The following is a 16,759-nucleotide window of genomic DNA, read 5'->3' as shown; positions in this document are numbered from 1 at the left end:
GTGGCTGGTCAGTATAGATAAGTGAATACTGCTCACTTTCATATATTCCTGACAAGGACCCCCTAAAACAAGGCCTAACTAGTGGGTTATGAAAAGTTATGCACCTACCTTAACAATAGGGGTGGATGAGCAAGTCCATCCTCAGTAACAGCATGACCAAAGTCAGCAAGCACTAGGACAAATGTGAAAGTAAAACTTCACAAGTTACTTCAGTTGCTCCAACACTAAAATGCACGGTGATGGCATTTCTCTTCCTATCTATAATATGCCATGCAAAGTAGCGCAACAAAAAACTTGCATTATAAATCTGGACCAAATTAGAAGAGTCAAAGTGGAATGGAGGATGGGTACATTACCAAGGATGGACCACACTCATCCAAATTTATGTCACATATCTGACATGAGAAGGTCCATCCTTGGAAAAAGCAGGACCGAAGCTCAAGCTAGTTATTCTAGGTGGTCACCCTTCTAAGAATATACCCTTCAAAGAGTGGCTCCAAAAGAAGTCCAGACCTGGATATAACATCCAGCCTAAGTGTTTTGCAGAATAAAAAGAAGACCAAGCAGCTGCTGCACAATCATACAGGGCTGCACTCTGGAAAAAAGATATGTAGCATTTTTACCTACTAGAATGAGCTGTATTCTGTAAGCCAGTATGCCAAAGCCACCTTAAAAACTTAGATATTAATTTCTTATTAGAAAAGGAATGAAAGTTTAAGAGTCCCCTTCAGATATGCTTGATGATAAAAATGTAAAACCTTGACTATCTGTGTGAATTTGTGCAGTGAAAAACTATTTACCAAGCTTACAATGTTGAGGAAGGAAGACTGGAAGATGGATATATTGGTGGAGGATGGTTTCTGTAGCAACTTTTGGTAAGGAAGGAAGTAGTAGTATGTGAAGTAAACCTGTTTTTATAAAGCTCAAAAGGCTAAGAGGCTCTGCGATTCAAAAATCTTCCAGGCTGAGGTACTGTCCACAGCAGAAGATGCAGAGTCAAAGCAAGGAAGAACTGTCCACGCCATGATTCCAGGGGAGGGCCACAATCATTTAATAATGGCCTCAAGAGAAAGGTGCTTTTAACAAATGCTGTGCATGCCTTTAAAGAAACTGACAAAGTATTAGCTACACATGGGGAAATCTTGAAATGACCTCTACATGAATCTTGACATTGACAAAGTCCAAAGTAAAACATGAGCAAGACATTCCAGAACAGAAGAAACTACAGCAGTAAGTGGATCCAGACCTCTACAGATGGCCCATATGAAGAAGTGCTTCCACATACTTTTTGTAAGTCTTAATCTTGAGTGTTTCATTTTTTGGGGAAGTAATAACTTGCATCACTGTCTCATGAAAGCAAGGGTTGCCTGAAACTAGAAAAAAGTGCAGAAACAAAGCAGTTAGGTGAAGGTAGTGGATGTCTAAATAAGGTTTGCCTAACAAATGAGACTAATAGGGTCCTCAGAGGATGAAGTTGAAGTGCTTCTCCAAAAAGTGAGGCAGAAGCAGGAAAACTCGCACTTTTCGATGACAAAGTTGGGCTATAAGGCGACCTACAAGATGGCACCACACTGATCAACAAGTTGATTAAAGCTCTCCCCATGTGAAAAATAAAACAAAAAATATGCAAAAACTGTTGATCTGGGTAAAATTAAATTACTGGTTAGTAACTGCACAGCTTGGATTCCAGCAAAGAAATCTGTAGAAAGTACTATAAAATCAATCAGAAAAGGATTAGAGAAAAATTCTGACTGGGAAGAAACTTGCAGCTATTCAGCACAAAGCAGTTTCAACTTTCAGCCTTGATACAGGAGACTGTTGGCAATAATTTAGAGGAAAGCTAAATCAAATGCACTCAGATGTGTTTAAAGTAAGAGATGCACTGAAAGAATCAAGTCAAATAACAAATGGCTGGAAATAACAGAAGCAGCTTTAACAAGTTACTAAAACAAACTGATAAAACCGAGCATGAGGTTTCTCAGCTATTTCATATAACACTGGAGTTTCTGCAAACACAAAATAGAGATTTTCAAATGCATAAGAGAAACTGGAAGCAACACACTACATTAATTTTATGAAAGCAAATATAAGCAACTGAACTGGTATTCCACAGCAAGATTTGTTAACTAAGAGGGCACATCATGTCTATGCACTAAAGAACGAGTTGTTTCTAGTAAAACTGTGGCAGTTGGGAAAAGTATTAAAAATGGATTCAGCAGCATGTTTGTGGATTCATGGAATGCCTCAAGTTGCTGTATCCTGCTTTCTTCATAATTTGTTTTTCCTAGAGTATCAAAGGCATTTGTGGATGCAGAAGACGTTAAGGAAGAAATTAGGTTTATCCAACAAGCGGCAAGCCAGGGGGCATTCTCTTTCTTCTGACAGTTATGTCTCTCAAGGCACTTTGCCAGTGAAACTTTTCCACTGTTCAAAAGGAAAATGCCTGAATGACAAAAAAAAAAAAAAAAAAAAAAAAAAGAAGTGCAGGAGCTGACTTCAAAAATCTGCAGCATCTTGGATTTAAACCACAGGGAGACCAAGAGGATCAGGAAAATGACCAGCAAAATTGTGAAAATTAGGGACAGACATTTAAAATGTAACGTTGCAAAGAGACGTGTCTGAGAAGGATTATAATTTTCTTCACTGTGTTAAACTCATAAATAAAGTACTTACCCTACTTTACATTACTAATATTTAGAACGTGACTGAAGCATGTTTTGTTCTTACTAATATCTGTACAAGTGTTTCATAACGTACACTACATTTTATATAGCAATGCAGTTTTGTATACAGTGTGCAATTAGGGCTACTTTAAACTTGAGGTGGCTGGATTCTGATCAGTGACTACTGAATATATTAAAGATATTAAAGCCAGAAAGTACTTTTTCTTAGTTGTAAGGTATCCAGGCTTTATTTACACTGTAACAAGATAAAGGCCAGAAAGAAGAAAGTTGAAGTTTAACAAACATGACATTGATCTGCAGGGGTAGGGGTGGTAATAATCACGTTATCCTCTCCTGTTCTCATAGGAGTGGTTATCTAGATTGATGCTCTTGGTTTAAACTTCTGACAAGTTTAAGCCAATAGGTTGAAAACTAGGATAAAATAATGAAAGGCATGACAAATGGTTCTTTCCTGTGTTTGAAAAGTCATTAGCGATTTTAAGTCTACAGGTGCATGCAATTAATCATGAGAGAGATGAACAGTGTATTCTGGGTGAAATTTACAAAGATTCATTCCTGCCTCTGCAAAGTTTACAACTTGGAGGCTGAAGTCTGCAAGTACAAGCAATTATAGGTGATCTCCATCCAAATGTCAAGTTTTTTCTTTCCAAAAAACATAATTTTCCTTCTCTGGAATCCAACATAAAACCAATCACATAAAGCAAAAAACATCATTTAATAATTATTGCATTTTTTATATCTGAACTTATTTCTGTTTGCGTTTCATTCATGCTTTAATTTCATCATCTTTTGCACATTGCAAATGCTACTAAGAGTAGCAGAGTAATTAGGTTAGGTCACATATTCCAACTGCAGAGGGACGGAACATACTAGACATAGTTTGTGTTACTAAAGAAATTACTGTTATTTCAAGTTTTACCACAATTGATGTGCTGTGATCATGGGGTTATAAAGGTTAATTTGTTGCTAGATAACTCTGCCAAACTGAAATCTAAACCAATGCACAGAAGGTTAATTACAGATTATATGGAAGCAAAACAGCCATTATGTAAAACTAACAGGAGTGAGATGTTCAGTGGAAAAACTGCAGATGGAATGTGGAAAGTTTTGAAAGATAAATTGTTTGAGTACAAAAAATAAAAAAAATGTTTAGCAGCAGGATCTAGGCATCCGACATCAGGGGGATATATTTCCTAACAAGATATCCGATTAAGGTGAGAGACAAAAAATATAAGAAATGGAAGAGAGGCTGAATTACAACTTTGAAAACTGAAATAAACAAGCTAGACAAACAGATAAAGCATGGTGTTAGACAAGATCAAGAAACGTGAAGAAATTTAGATAAAGATATTGCGCACAATAGGAAACCTTTTTATAAGTACATAAGATGTGGAAGGAGTCAAGACATTCACACTGATAAACTATGTGCAGATACTAAAATTTATTCTCAGACAACAGATTATAGATATATTTACAAAATCTTATGCAAAACAGTTTGGCTCCACAATAAGTTACCCTAGTGACATCCAGGTAACCTCATATACTGGTTGCAAATTAGATTATATTGAGAAAAAACTGTGCAAACTGGATCCAAACAAAGCACAGAGAGGCGATGGAATTAGTAACAATGACCTGAGAATACTTCAGCAAGAACTTACAGTACCATTATATCTATTATTCACTAGATCATATACATATGGAGAGATTCCTCAAGATTGGAGACGTGCACTTATTAAACCTGTCTTTAAGGGAAAGGGGAGTAGAACAAACCTGGAATCATACAGACCCTTAAGTCTACTTTCATGTTGTGGCAAAATAATGGAGAAGGTAATATTGGATAAGTTATTGTCAGAATTGGATAGGCTGGGACTTGAAGCCATATATCAGCATGCACATGCTGAAAATAGATCTATTACCATTGGTAACATGATGTTATATAACAACAGCTATAAATGAAAAATTGTGCTGTGATGTAATTTATATAGATTTAACTTCAGCATTTGACAGGGTCACATATAAAACACTGATTAATAAATTAGAACAACTAGGTATTGATGTACTCCTAATAACTTCGGTGGTGGTGCTGTGGTAGCGTTGTCGCCTCACAGTAAGACGTTGTTGTGTTTGATTCACAGGTAGAGCGTCTTCTGTGTGGAGACATGCGTGAATGGGCGTACCTTCTTTGAAGGTTGTGCGTCAGGGCTGGCAACTCGGCACGTAAAAATCTACTGCCAATCACTAGCGGACCGGAGTTCCGCTGTGGCGACCCCTAACCAGAAAAAGCCGAAAGAGACAACAAGGTATTGATGTACTCTTAATAAGATGAAATAGCTGCATGGCTTACAAATAGGACATGGCAAGTATACAGCAACTGAACAGGTGAAATCCTTGGTTACAGTCAAGGTATCCCACAGGGCTCTGTCCTACAGCCTTACTTGTATCTTTCAGACCTAACTTTTTCATCAGAGGTGATCTGCAGTCTATAGGCAGACTACCTGAAACTGGGTTGATTACATGTGCTACAGGTAAGGCATGTCTGCAAAATAATTTGTCTAAACTGACCATTTGGTTACAGGGGAATAATACGCTAATAAATACATACAAAACTAAGCATATGAGATTTGGGAGACAAAATGAAAGGTGAATATTTAATACAGTACACAGTGACTGAAATTGTAGACTCATTTAAGGACCCGGGTATATGGGTAGATCCAGCTAGGAGTTTTTCTAATCATATCAACCAATTAGTTTATGATAGTTACAGAACTATAGGTTGTATAAAACGATATATAAAGTCTAGGAAATCAAAATGAAGTCACTGTTTGTTAGTTACATTAGACCAAAACTTGAGTATGGAATAACAATATAGAAATTGCCACTGTTCTAATCCTAACGTATTCACTATTATTCCAAAGTAATTACTCCAGTATTTCTCAACTATCTTGAGACTTCTCATTCCTTAGTTTACGTAAATCTGTTGATTACTAAATGCATCACTTGTTTTTCTGAAATAATCTGTAAATAATGTTTCTGTACACTTTATATTTTTGTTTTATGTATTATGCAATGTATTTTTGTTTGCACCTTGGAGCTTTTCTCCCCGGGCCTCCGCTGAAAATGGACAAGTATCCAGTCGGACTATCCCAGTCAACAAATGTAAAATAAAATAAATAACTCCTATAAGAAAACAAGCATGAGTAAACTGGAAAAGAGAGTACAGCAGAAATACACAAAGGGCACCTATGGATGTGAAAATTTAAGTTATTATGAAAGACTAAAATATCTGAACTTGTACAGTGTCTCTTACAGATATACAAGAGGAGATCTTATTCAGGTATATAGGGCATTTAGAGACAACTACCTCTGGGAATGTTTGGGGTTATCAAAAGTACTAGAGAATCATCAGACAACCTATGCAGAAGATTCTATAGGAATGAGAAGTGTACAAATTGGTTCACTGGCAGAGTAGCTGATGCATGGAACAGACTACCAAATTACATTAAAGCAAATACTAGTTTAGACATTTTTAAGAGCAGCCTGGACACTTATTATGGGAACAAGCACTTTGGTATACTAGATGGCAAGCTAGAGGGGTATTAATGCTCGGGCTTGAGATATTTGTAAGTATGTATTGTGAAAATAAAGGCTCTTAAACAATGGCATTTAACTTTGTCTCATCCGTCACAGATAAGCATCACACCTCAGATACACACAGTGTAGCCAGGAGTCTGAACAAAAGCCAATCTTTCAAGTTTAGTTTTCAGACTCAAATGAGCAAGAAACACGACATACACTCAGTTTTTTCCTTATTACAAATGAGTTGTCTTTCCCTTTAATTAAGCTCTGAGTGCTACAAAGAAAAAAAAAACATTTTCATCTCACTTGTTTATTTTCAATGAGTATTGAAATTTAATGTTTTTTTTCTACATTGTATTTTCTGTAAAAATGCATGTTTCTTCTGGTGTTTTGTTACAGCATTTTTGTCTTGCGTACAGTGCTTTGTTGCGACAAGTCAGTGAGTTGGGGAAAGAATATTACGAGCAAAGCCTCTAATTCTAGCTACAGTATTAAAACCTGTGAATGTAACAAACCACCTCAGCCCAAGTAATGCCTATTATACAACGACCCCCCCCCATTAATATTCAAAAACGTGCACGCTGATTGGTCAGCGTGCACGTTGTAAATTTGAGTTAAAGTAATGGAAAAAGGTCCGGTCGCCCAGACTTTTTCCATTACTATAACTCTTACAGAAACACTGTCTTGCTATGTTAAACGAGTTTAACATAGCGAGACAGCTTTAAAAAAAGCAACAGAGATTCTCCGTTGCTTTTTTTAAAGCTGTCTCGCTATGTTAAACCCATTTAACATAGCGAAACAGTTTGTAAAAAGCAACTGAGATCTTGCTTTCTCCGTTGCTTTTTTCAAAACTGTCTCGCTATGTTAAATGGGTTTAACATAGCGAGACAGCTTTAAAAGGAGATTTCCGTTGCTTATTTTAAAGCTGTCTCGCTATGTTAAACCCATTTAACATAGCGAAATAGTTTGTAAAAAGCAACGGAGATCTTGCTTTCTCCGTTGCTTTTGCCCTCAGCTCTGATGTACTGCGTAGGCGTACACATGCGCAGTACATCAGAACTGCAGCAGAATACCAGACAGCTGCAGAAGGGCAGCAAGGAGGCATTATATAATGCCATTATTTAAGAAAAGTAATTATTTTTTTTCTTACATAATGTCATTGTACAATAGCAATAACCCATTTCTAGGTGTGGGTAATGCTGGATTTACCCACGGTTGGCTTCGCCCTCGTGACCAAACCACACCAACCGTGGGTAAATCCAGCATTACCCACACCCAGGCGTGGGTTATTGCTATATTAATCACAGGAGTCAGATTCCTCACACTTAATGAAATACAGTTGTTACCTTGAAATGAACAATTAACTCAGCTACATTTTCAAGTCTATCTTTCAAACATTCTTTAAAATGCTATATCAAAGAAGGCTACTAATGAAAATAAAAAGGAAGCAAAGCAATTAAAATGCATACTGCTGCTGGCAGTCAAAAGATTGCACACAGTACTGTTGTGAACTGATGACAGAGAATACCACAGTAAATGATTTTCTCATCATAGAGATTTCTCAGTCCCTCTAAAATGACACTGTGGAGGAAAGGCATTGACTGCAAAACAAAATCATGCTACGGATGGCAGCCTCCTTTCAGGCCATTTTGGGGTAAAACAAATTAGAAAATAATAACCATTTATTTTGAAATGCACTTTCTTGTAGGGCTAAAAGTTAAAGTTCACTGAAAGCAGGCAAACGACTTTTTACATCAGAGAGGGGAACAAAGACATGAAAAGAACAGATAGCAATTTCATGTAAAGGTGAACACTGGCTGTAACATGTACTTTAGCATGAGTAACATTAATTTTAGATTAGGCAATGCCTCTGGGGGCAACTGCTCCTATCTGGAAGAGTAAACTTCATTTTTTGAAAATGCTAATATGTTTCTGCATCTGTTACAAGTTAAAAGGATATAGGGTGCTGAAACTTTAGTTTTTTTGCTTTTTTTTGTCTGAATATTTTAATTGAATCTTAAGTGTTAAAAATATGACATATTCAAGCAGAGATGAGAAGAAGAAACTACATAAAGTGATACACCTTCCAAACATTAATACATTGCATGTAAGTTAAAAGCTGGAACTACAAATTCAAAAGACCTCTCATGTATAATAGGTTGTATAATAGCTTTCAAACATATAATAGCTACTCCGTATTATCATGGAACATAAATGGATTTACAGATAAAGACAAAAATCAGACAGCACTGAATTACATTAAGAAGTAAAAGAAGCAAATAAGTGTTGCAGGTAGTGCATTTTGATAGAAATGAACATGTGAATTTGGCTAAGAAAGAATTTCAGGATGGAAATTCAACAGAATATTAGGGACATTGTTGGGTTACGATTCCACAACCTAAGAGGATGAATCACACTAACAAATCTTAACCCCTCAAACCTTGACCCAACTGATAACTCAAATAAACAAATTCCAAGAATTTGAGGTATACATGACCCTATTTTACCTCCACTTAGATCAGACAAATGATGGAAAAGGTTAAGGCCTAAAACTTCACTGGGGAGAACATTCAAAATACTTTCATGTGGTGGGCTCAATGACTGGATGAAGCTTTCCAAGTCAAGTTTCTTCCTAAATTTTCATCATCTTGGAAAGAAGGACAACAGGAAAGTGATACTTGATAGCAGCAGAAATGAGTACAGAACTAATAAATGGTACAAATATATGAGATAAAAGTACAATTGGATTAACATTCTGCTTTATCAAGTGAAGAATATGAAAGAGCAACAATAACCTGAAGAAGTGGGTCTGGTAGGTTTTCTTACTTTATACTGCAGACCGATGCTAATGTTGCGGTAGACAATTCTTCAGCCACAAAGTGCTAACTGGAAAGTTTCAAAGATGTCCTTCTGCCTGGTAGATACAACTGCTGTAACATAACTTATGGGGTGCCACTAAGTTTCATAAATGCTAGAACATAACACATGGCAGATTCATGGCCTACTCTTAGTAATGGAAGTTGCAGGAAGTAATAAGCTGAGTTTGGTAGAGCTGCTCAGAGTTTGGCAACTTAGCCTGAGACCTGGAGAGAATCTGAACTAAATCTAAGTAATCCATGTGACCAACAAAAAATAAGTGTATTTTAAGCTTGCGTTGCACTTTTTTGAACTGTATTTTGCTTAATTGCGGTTTCATTTATGCTGTTGTTACTGCTGTGATTTTTGTTTTCCTGCACTTTGAAATTCTAGTACTTCTGTATTTCATAGCATATGCTAGATTCAGATTTGCTGAATCTAGCTGTTTGGTATTAACTGAGCACTAAAACCAGACATCCTACATTACGAAGGCCCTCCTTCACCCTTGTGGCAGAAGTGTGTAGCCCAGAACCCATCTGAGTTGGGACAGTTGGAAGAAGGCTCAGTTTTGGGCTTTCCCAATGGGCAGTTTGTGTTAAAACTGTTAACTTTGCTTATATTTAAGCACCGCATTTGCACTTAGCTGCTCACAGAGCAACAGGGTTTAGTGATGCTGTGTATAGTCGCAAATGCTCAGAAACAACAATTTTCCCTTGAAATTCTGCTAGAGAACCCCCCCCCCCTTAGCTCCAGTGCCTCTCTGTGTGCAACGCAGTTGCACATTACTACCCAGCAAACAACTCAGCTGCACATTCTGAGGCGCTGATGCAGTTTTCCACCCTTAGCCTACTACAGAATAGCATCTCTTGTTAGTCCTGCAAGCAAACCCTGGTCTATCTAACCCATCCCTGTTAGTCACTACAACAAATGTAACTGCCATAATGACTAGACAGTTTCCCACCATTTCTCTAGCCAACCTGATTGATATGAGCATACTAAGGCAATGTAGCAATTGCCTCATGTATACTGACAACTACTTGCTCTTAAAGCAAACACAATATGTGACAGATGTAACTATACCATGAAATTAGACTCCGTTGTTTCACATAACAAACAAGATGTGCAACAGACTGTCAGCAGACACACCTCCCCTCTTGCACAAGAGAAAGTCAAGATATATAAACCCACATACACAGAGGTACTCACTAAAAGCCTACCAAAAGACCAGAGACCTCTCCCAAGCACAAACATAAAGATACTGGTACATGAACAGAATCTACCACCACACATAACACACATATCAGTGCCTCAACAACTATATGAAGAGAAACATGACCGAACTCTTAGATTGTGTGTCCCAGGCAGGTATGTCCCTAGCCCTAAGCAGCATTCTACCGTCACTGAGAATGATGCCACAATACAGAGAAAAAATGATTGATTCAATAATTGGCTTAGCTTCTGGTGTCAGGGGGGATCCAGTATCTGTCTGTCTGGGAAGACATCCACAGATGGCTTCACCTGTCGCCTCAACCCTTTTGGATACTGTCAAAGACACCTGCCTCCCCATAGTACCGTTTTTAAGCAGTGTCCAAACAATAAAACTTCTGACATAAAAAAATCCACTAAAGAAACTCTAGGTCATATTGCTTACTGCTAGGAACATGAACAGTAAGCTCTACTTGTTGGAAGCACTCCTCACCTTGAAAGATGCTGACGTTTGTGCAGTCACAGACTTGGTTCAAGGCTGCTGACAGCACCCCGGTCATACAAGGCTACACTGCGTTTCACACATTCAGACCCCAAAGCAAGCGTGAATGAATCAAAGGTGGACGTGCATCCATTTTCATTAAATCCAAATACACCTCGAGACTGGTAAAACACTACAACTCTTGAGCTACTCCAGGTCCAATTAACTATAGGAAAAATACCCTTCTACATCATCGCTAGCTACAGGTCCCTCACCATGAACCAGGAGAAGCACACCACCTACCTGGGCTTGCTAGAGTCACTCAGCATACAGCCAAATACCTTGGTCATGGGAGATTTCAACTATCCTTCCATCGACTGGGTGACTTACATGAGTACAAATATGATCACTATGAGGTTTCTGGACTTAGTTAATTCAAATACCTTAGAACAGTTGGTCCGCACCTCCAGGAGGGGTTCAAATGCCCTGGACCAAGTTCTCACCAACATGGGAGGTGTCAATGCACTATCCCCTATGTGTTGCCCACCCCGGCAAGGTCAGACCATAAATCTGTCTTGTTTGAAGTAAAGATCAAACCTGACACCCCGCCACAGGAGTAAAATAACTGAAAAATTTATCCAAAGCAAACTACTGCTTACTAAGTGATGGTATAAAATATTCAACACCCCAGCCAACATAAACAATGACTCCTATGCAGAGTAATACACAATTGCCCTACATAGCCACTTAAACAAATGCATTGACTCAGCTGTACCTAACAGGAACAAAACCAGGTCTTCCCATAAAAATAAGCCACTCTTGTGGACTGTAAGTATAAGTAAGTTAAACAGCAAAAGGAAGAAATTTATATCTAACAACAAGAGGGAAATAACTCAACAGAGGAAGAATACCCTCCACAGCTTGAACAACCAAATCAGATATCTTGTTAGCTCCCTCTTAGGCTAGCTATGAGTCTAAATTAGCATCCCTAGCTAAAGACCATCATAAGGCATTCTTTAGCTACAACCAAAACCTAAGAGGGAATGCCCAGCAGTGTGCCCAACTTATAGTGGACACCACCACTCACACTGAACCTGAGAAAATTGCCAACCTGCTAGCCGACAGATTTGGCAATAACTTCAACCCCTGTTCCCAATGACATACCGCAAAGCATTCCCGACACCAGACCTCTACTGAGTATCTCCAAAGAACAGGTCATACAAGCACTCTCCAAGGCCAAACACACCGTCTCTATGGGACCAGATAACATCCCAGGCTGCTTACTAAACAATCTCAAGAAGACCTACTGTAACCACTCTGCACTCTGTTTAACCACACTGAGAACTGGCTTTGCCTTGGCAGAGTGGAGAACATCAACAGTAATTGCCTTGCACAAAGGGGGTCCATCAACTGACCCTGGGAACAATCAACCCATAAGCCTAACCAGCCTCATCTGCAAGACCGTGGAAAGAATAATCATGGACCTTATCCACAAGGACATAGGTGATCTTCAAACTCTTGATTTGACCCAGTTTGGCTCTGTCAAGGGTACATCTTGCTTATTAAACATGGTGGACTTTTTCGAGAATGTCACTGGCAAAACAGCACATATCGTCTATCTTGATTTAACCAAGGCCTTTGACACAATCCCCCATTTAGGTGCCAGAGAAATTCTCCTAGCTGGAGATTGACCCATACATTACTAGGATGGGTAGCCAATTGGCTCACCAACAGAATGGAAACTGTCGAAGCTGGGAAGTCCAAGTCCACCAGTAGACCAGTTACCGGTGGTGTACCACAAGGATCTGTACTGGACCTTCTACTGTTGGAAATCTATTTCTCCAAAGTCTAGGAAAAGGTAGATGGCCTGTAGCTTACCAAGTTTGCAAATGACTGTAAACTGGGTGCAAAAATATAGCTCCCCCTAACGATCTTAATATATTACAGAAAGGGCTGACGCAAAAAAATGATTGGTGCCAAACTCACAGACTAAAACATAAAAGAAAAAAAATGCCTCTTTGGCAAAGCAGTAGCCCTTGCTAATTATTATATAGACAGCACCCCTCTAAGCTCAAACCCAGTGGTGCAAGACTTGGGTACACAGGGTGAGAGCAATCTAAACTTCAATAACCATGTGTCCATAGTGGCAAGGAAAAACATTCTACATTGGGCATCTCATAAATAAGGGCATCGCATCCAAGACCACGGAGGTTATAGCTCCGCTGTACTCTACCCTTATCAGACCACAGGGCCTCCAAAATAGGACATACATGGAAAGACTGAAATCCCTGTCACTGTACTCTGTATCATACATGCGGCTGAGAGGCCACCTGTGCCTGGCCTACAAAGCAGCCTCGGACCCTGCCCTAATCCACAAATGAAATGGGACAAGAATAACTCGCTCCAGGAATCTCAACCTAGCCTGTGACATTAACAGAACATGCTGGAAAGACAGATATATTTCCCAGTGATTGCCGCTCCTCTGGAATAAGCTCCCACTCCATGTAAAGCAGAGCTTTTCAATGACCCTATGCAAACACAATCTTGACAACTGGATGGGTGACAGCTAATTCAACTAGGGGTGGCACCTATGTCTCTCATGGACAGGGGTAATCGTTGCTGATCACGGAATCGCTCTGTTAACAGTGACTGTCTAACTACGGTCAATAATGGTACTCAGGTTTTTACACGACTAGGCTTGTAAAGGCCCTAGGGCCATTAGCCTAGTAACCTCTTATGAAACTAGAAAAGGCAAAAATACTTGGTTCCACTATGAATCAAGTTCCATCCAATGTTACAACTGGACAAACACAACCAATCATAGCTACATCCAAACATGAAATACAACAAAAGCATATATTTTTTCTATTACAGCCAAGGTGACATCTTTACAAGTGCATACTATAAGCTCATAGTGAGGTAAACAGTGTTAAGATAATGAACTGCTAATGAACACCTTGTATCCCTGGGACAAGTTCTGTCTGCCTCCCAATGCATAAAGTTGTAACTCATGAGAAAATCACTTAGACAAGTGCTCCTGTGTCACATACCTAGTGAGCTAATTTGGTTAACAAAATAAAAAAAAATGCATGCTACTAAAATCATAATAATCTGCTGTCAGTATTATACCCAAGTACTGAATATACCTTGTTTTTTGTTGCACTCAATATTTTTTGGAAAAAAATCCTTAAATGAGGCAGATCCGGCAGCAAACTTAAAGACAGCATTATCTTATAAAACGCATACAATCAGAATAATGGGTCATTTGGAAAAAGATTTTTGGAAATCTGTGACAGAAACAATCTGTGTTGACAGCCCTCTGCTGGAAGAACAAACAGTAATTAGTGCTCTCATAAAAGATGTAAATAAGTATCTTCCCGCAGTTATGATTACCATGCTATTACTCACCAGTCTCTCCTCTTGGAGTGCTTCATCCAACAAATCTTCAGAAGATGCTAATGCCTTCTGTTCTTCTAATCTTAGCAAGTCAGTTTTTAACTTCTGGATTTCGGAATCCTTCTCCTTCACTTGCAGCTCAAGCCCCTCCATGTTAACAGCACAGACACTCTCCTTTTGCTTCAGAGCCTCTAAGTCTAATGTTAGGGAAACCCTCTCAGCATGTAGTTTCTCCTGTTCCTTCAAATGTTCTTCAAGTTTAAGGTTAAGTCGAGTTACTTCAGATTCTAGCTTCTCTATATCTGTGATATAGCCCACTTCTTTTTGCTTTAGGTCCTGAAGCTGTGAGCTAAGCTCATCTTTCTCAGAACAAAGGATGCTGATTTTGTCTGCCTGGGACTGGAGCTGAAGGTCTTTATTTGACAACTCACTTTCAAGCTCATTTATCCTCTTTGGTAAATGCTCAAACTTTGCAAGCTCAGACTTCATCTCCTGCTGCAGGGTTTTGTACAGCAATTCTCCTTCTAAAAGTTGATTTTCCTTTGCTCTTAAAGCATGTTCTAGCTCCTGCATGTCTTCCGAGATTGACATGATTTCTGCATTTCGTTTTGAAAGCTGCATCTTTAGTAAACTATAGTCTTCTTGAAGACTCTGATGCTGAAACTGTAAGGAATTTAGCTCACTCAGCTGTTCCCTGGCTGATGCCTGTACTTCTTGAAGGCTCAGTGTCAAATGTGCTGCTACTTCTTCAAGGTGGGATTCTCCTTCCTTTAGCTGTTGCTGTAAAATGTCCCGTTCTTTTGATATTACTGTCAGTTCATCCTGCAACTTATCAAGTATGGCAACAGATCCTTTTTTCAAATCATCCTCTTCTTCTGGAAGGTCTACTGAACTCTGCCTCAGCTCATTTTGTAGGTTCTCCACTTGATCCAGTCTCAGAGGGCTGAGACTCTCTTGGCTGTCACTGAGTTCATGGCGGTTTGGAGCCAGCTGGTCTAGCTCCTGCTGAAGCTTCTCTATTACTTCATGAAGCTGCTCTGCCTCTACTTCCTTATCTCGTCTTAGTCGCTCCTGGTCTCCTCGAAGATGTTCGATTAAAGTCTTCAACTCTTCTATCTCAGCTAGTTTACTCTCCAGCAACTAGAAATAAAATCAGACAAATTTAGTCAGGATCTAAATGTAAACATTTAAACACATATACACTTGATCAACTGGAGATTAATCAGAAAATGTCAGTTTTCCTTTCTGGAAAAAGAACGATGATTTCTCAACACCTTGCCATCAATTCACACTCACTACTTTAATACATAAATATGTTTACATCATTCAGCAAAAACAGATAAAAAAATGCAGCAGAAATGTTTAGTTATAAAAAATACCCCAAATTCTGCTGCATAGGTGCAAGTTAGTAGATAACCAACGCCACTACAGCTTGAAGAGCACATCTGTGGACAACAGATGAAAGCTCATCAGAATTTTTCTTTAGCTAACTTAAACCCAGCCCAGAAGAATCATCATATGCATAGTCAAAAACAGAAGGATTTGTCCCTTCGACGATTACTTCCTTCCCGCCGGTGGGCATTACACATTGGTGCAAACGGGGATCTCAGAGGGTTATATGCCAAGTAGAACAGTTAAGGAAATATCTAATTTTATTACGACTAACAGTCCGTGTTTATTATAGCCCTGTAAGATAAGACGTTTACGAAAGAAGAAAACATGGGCTGCATACCTCCTGAGTGAAATGTTATTTTTTTAACATAATACAAGTGAATCTAAGGCTGAGGGCTAATATTTGGCAAGATGTCTTCACTTGTTCTTCCATGTAATTCAAGCTTCTCACTAAGCCAATCTCAAACAGGGTATGCTATTTTTTGTCCGCTGCTTGCATATGTGTCCAAACTACATGACACTGCATCAATGAAACCACAATCTAACCAACTTAGAACTAGGTACATTTATAAAATAAACAAAAGAAATATGTTAAGCAATATCTTAAAAAGTCCAGTTCATATAAATGCCCAAAATGTCAGGGATACACTGACACCCAAAAGGGGGTAGATGCTAAAGTAAAGGCAGCCAAATGGTAAAAGAACCCCCCCCCCCATGTACACTGTAAAAAAAAAGCAAGAATAAGACTAAAGGGGTAATAAATAAATAACAATCAATGACAAGTCCACTGTGGAGTTCTTGTTAATTACAGCTTCTACTAGGAGTAAGACAGTCTGCTAGCTACAGGAAGTAATGAAGTAAGCAAACTTTTACAGAGTTTGTTTTGCAAGCAAGAATTCTTCTGTTCTCGAGTAAAGGAACATCTGGCATAATTTTCTGAACTTGTGAACTTTTTCAGACAGGCACGGATTCGAAATAACTAAAACATGTAAGATACACTCTCGTCTATTCAACATTTCTGGAAAGTAGGCAAGAAAAATGAATGAAGTAGTACAGAAACAGCTTTAAAATTACTTCAACAGTGAGGAAAAAGGGCTGGTTTCAAGTCAGATCTGTCCAACCGTTACTTACATAGAAGATGGCTACTAGAAGGTGGTCTTTTAAGATA

General features: G+C 38.7%; 1 protein-coding gene across 1 annotated transcript in view; it reads right to left on the bottom strand.

Annotated features, from left to right (window-relative positions):
• Positions 1 to 16,759, bottom strand: part of PCNT (pericentrin) — a gene marked incomplete in the record, with an annotated part of 2,997,294 nt that overhangs the window by 945,514 nt on the left and 2,035,021 nt on the right. The window contains 1 exon segment of the mRNA XM_044060288.1: positions 14,212 to 15,339. Within this exon segment, the coding sequence (XP_043916223.1) occupies positions 14,212 to 15,339 (1,128 nt within the window).

Source organism: Protopterus annectens, chromosome 2.part0 (assembly GCF_019279795.1).
Source record: "Protopterus annectens isolate FY-2018-M chromosome 2.part0, PAN1.0, whole genome shotgun sequence".
NCBI lineage: Eukaryota > Metazoa > Chordata > Ceratodontiformes > Protopteridae > Protopterus > Protopterus annectens.
The sequence above is the reverse complement of the archived record's forward strand: the minus strand, read 5'-3'. Positions and strand labels throughout refer to the sequence as shown.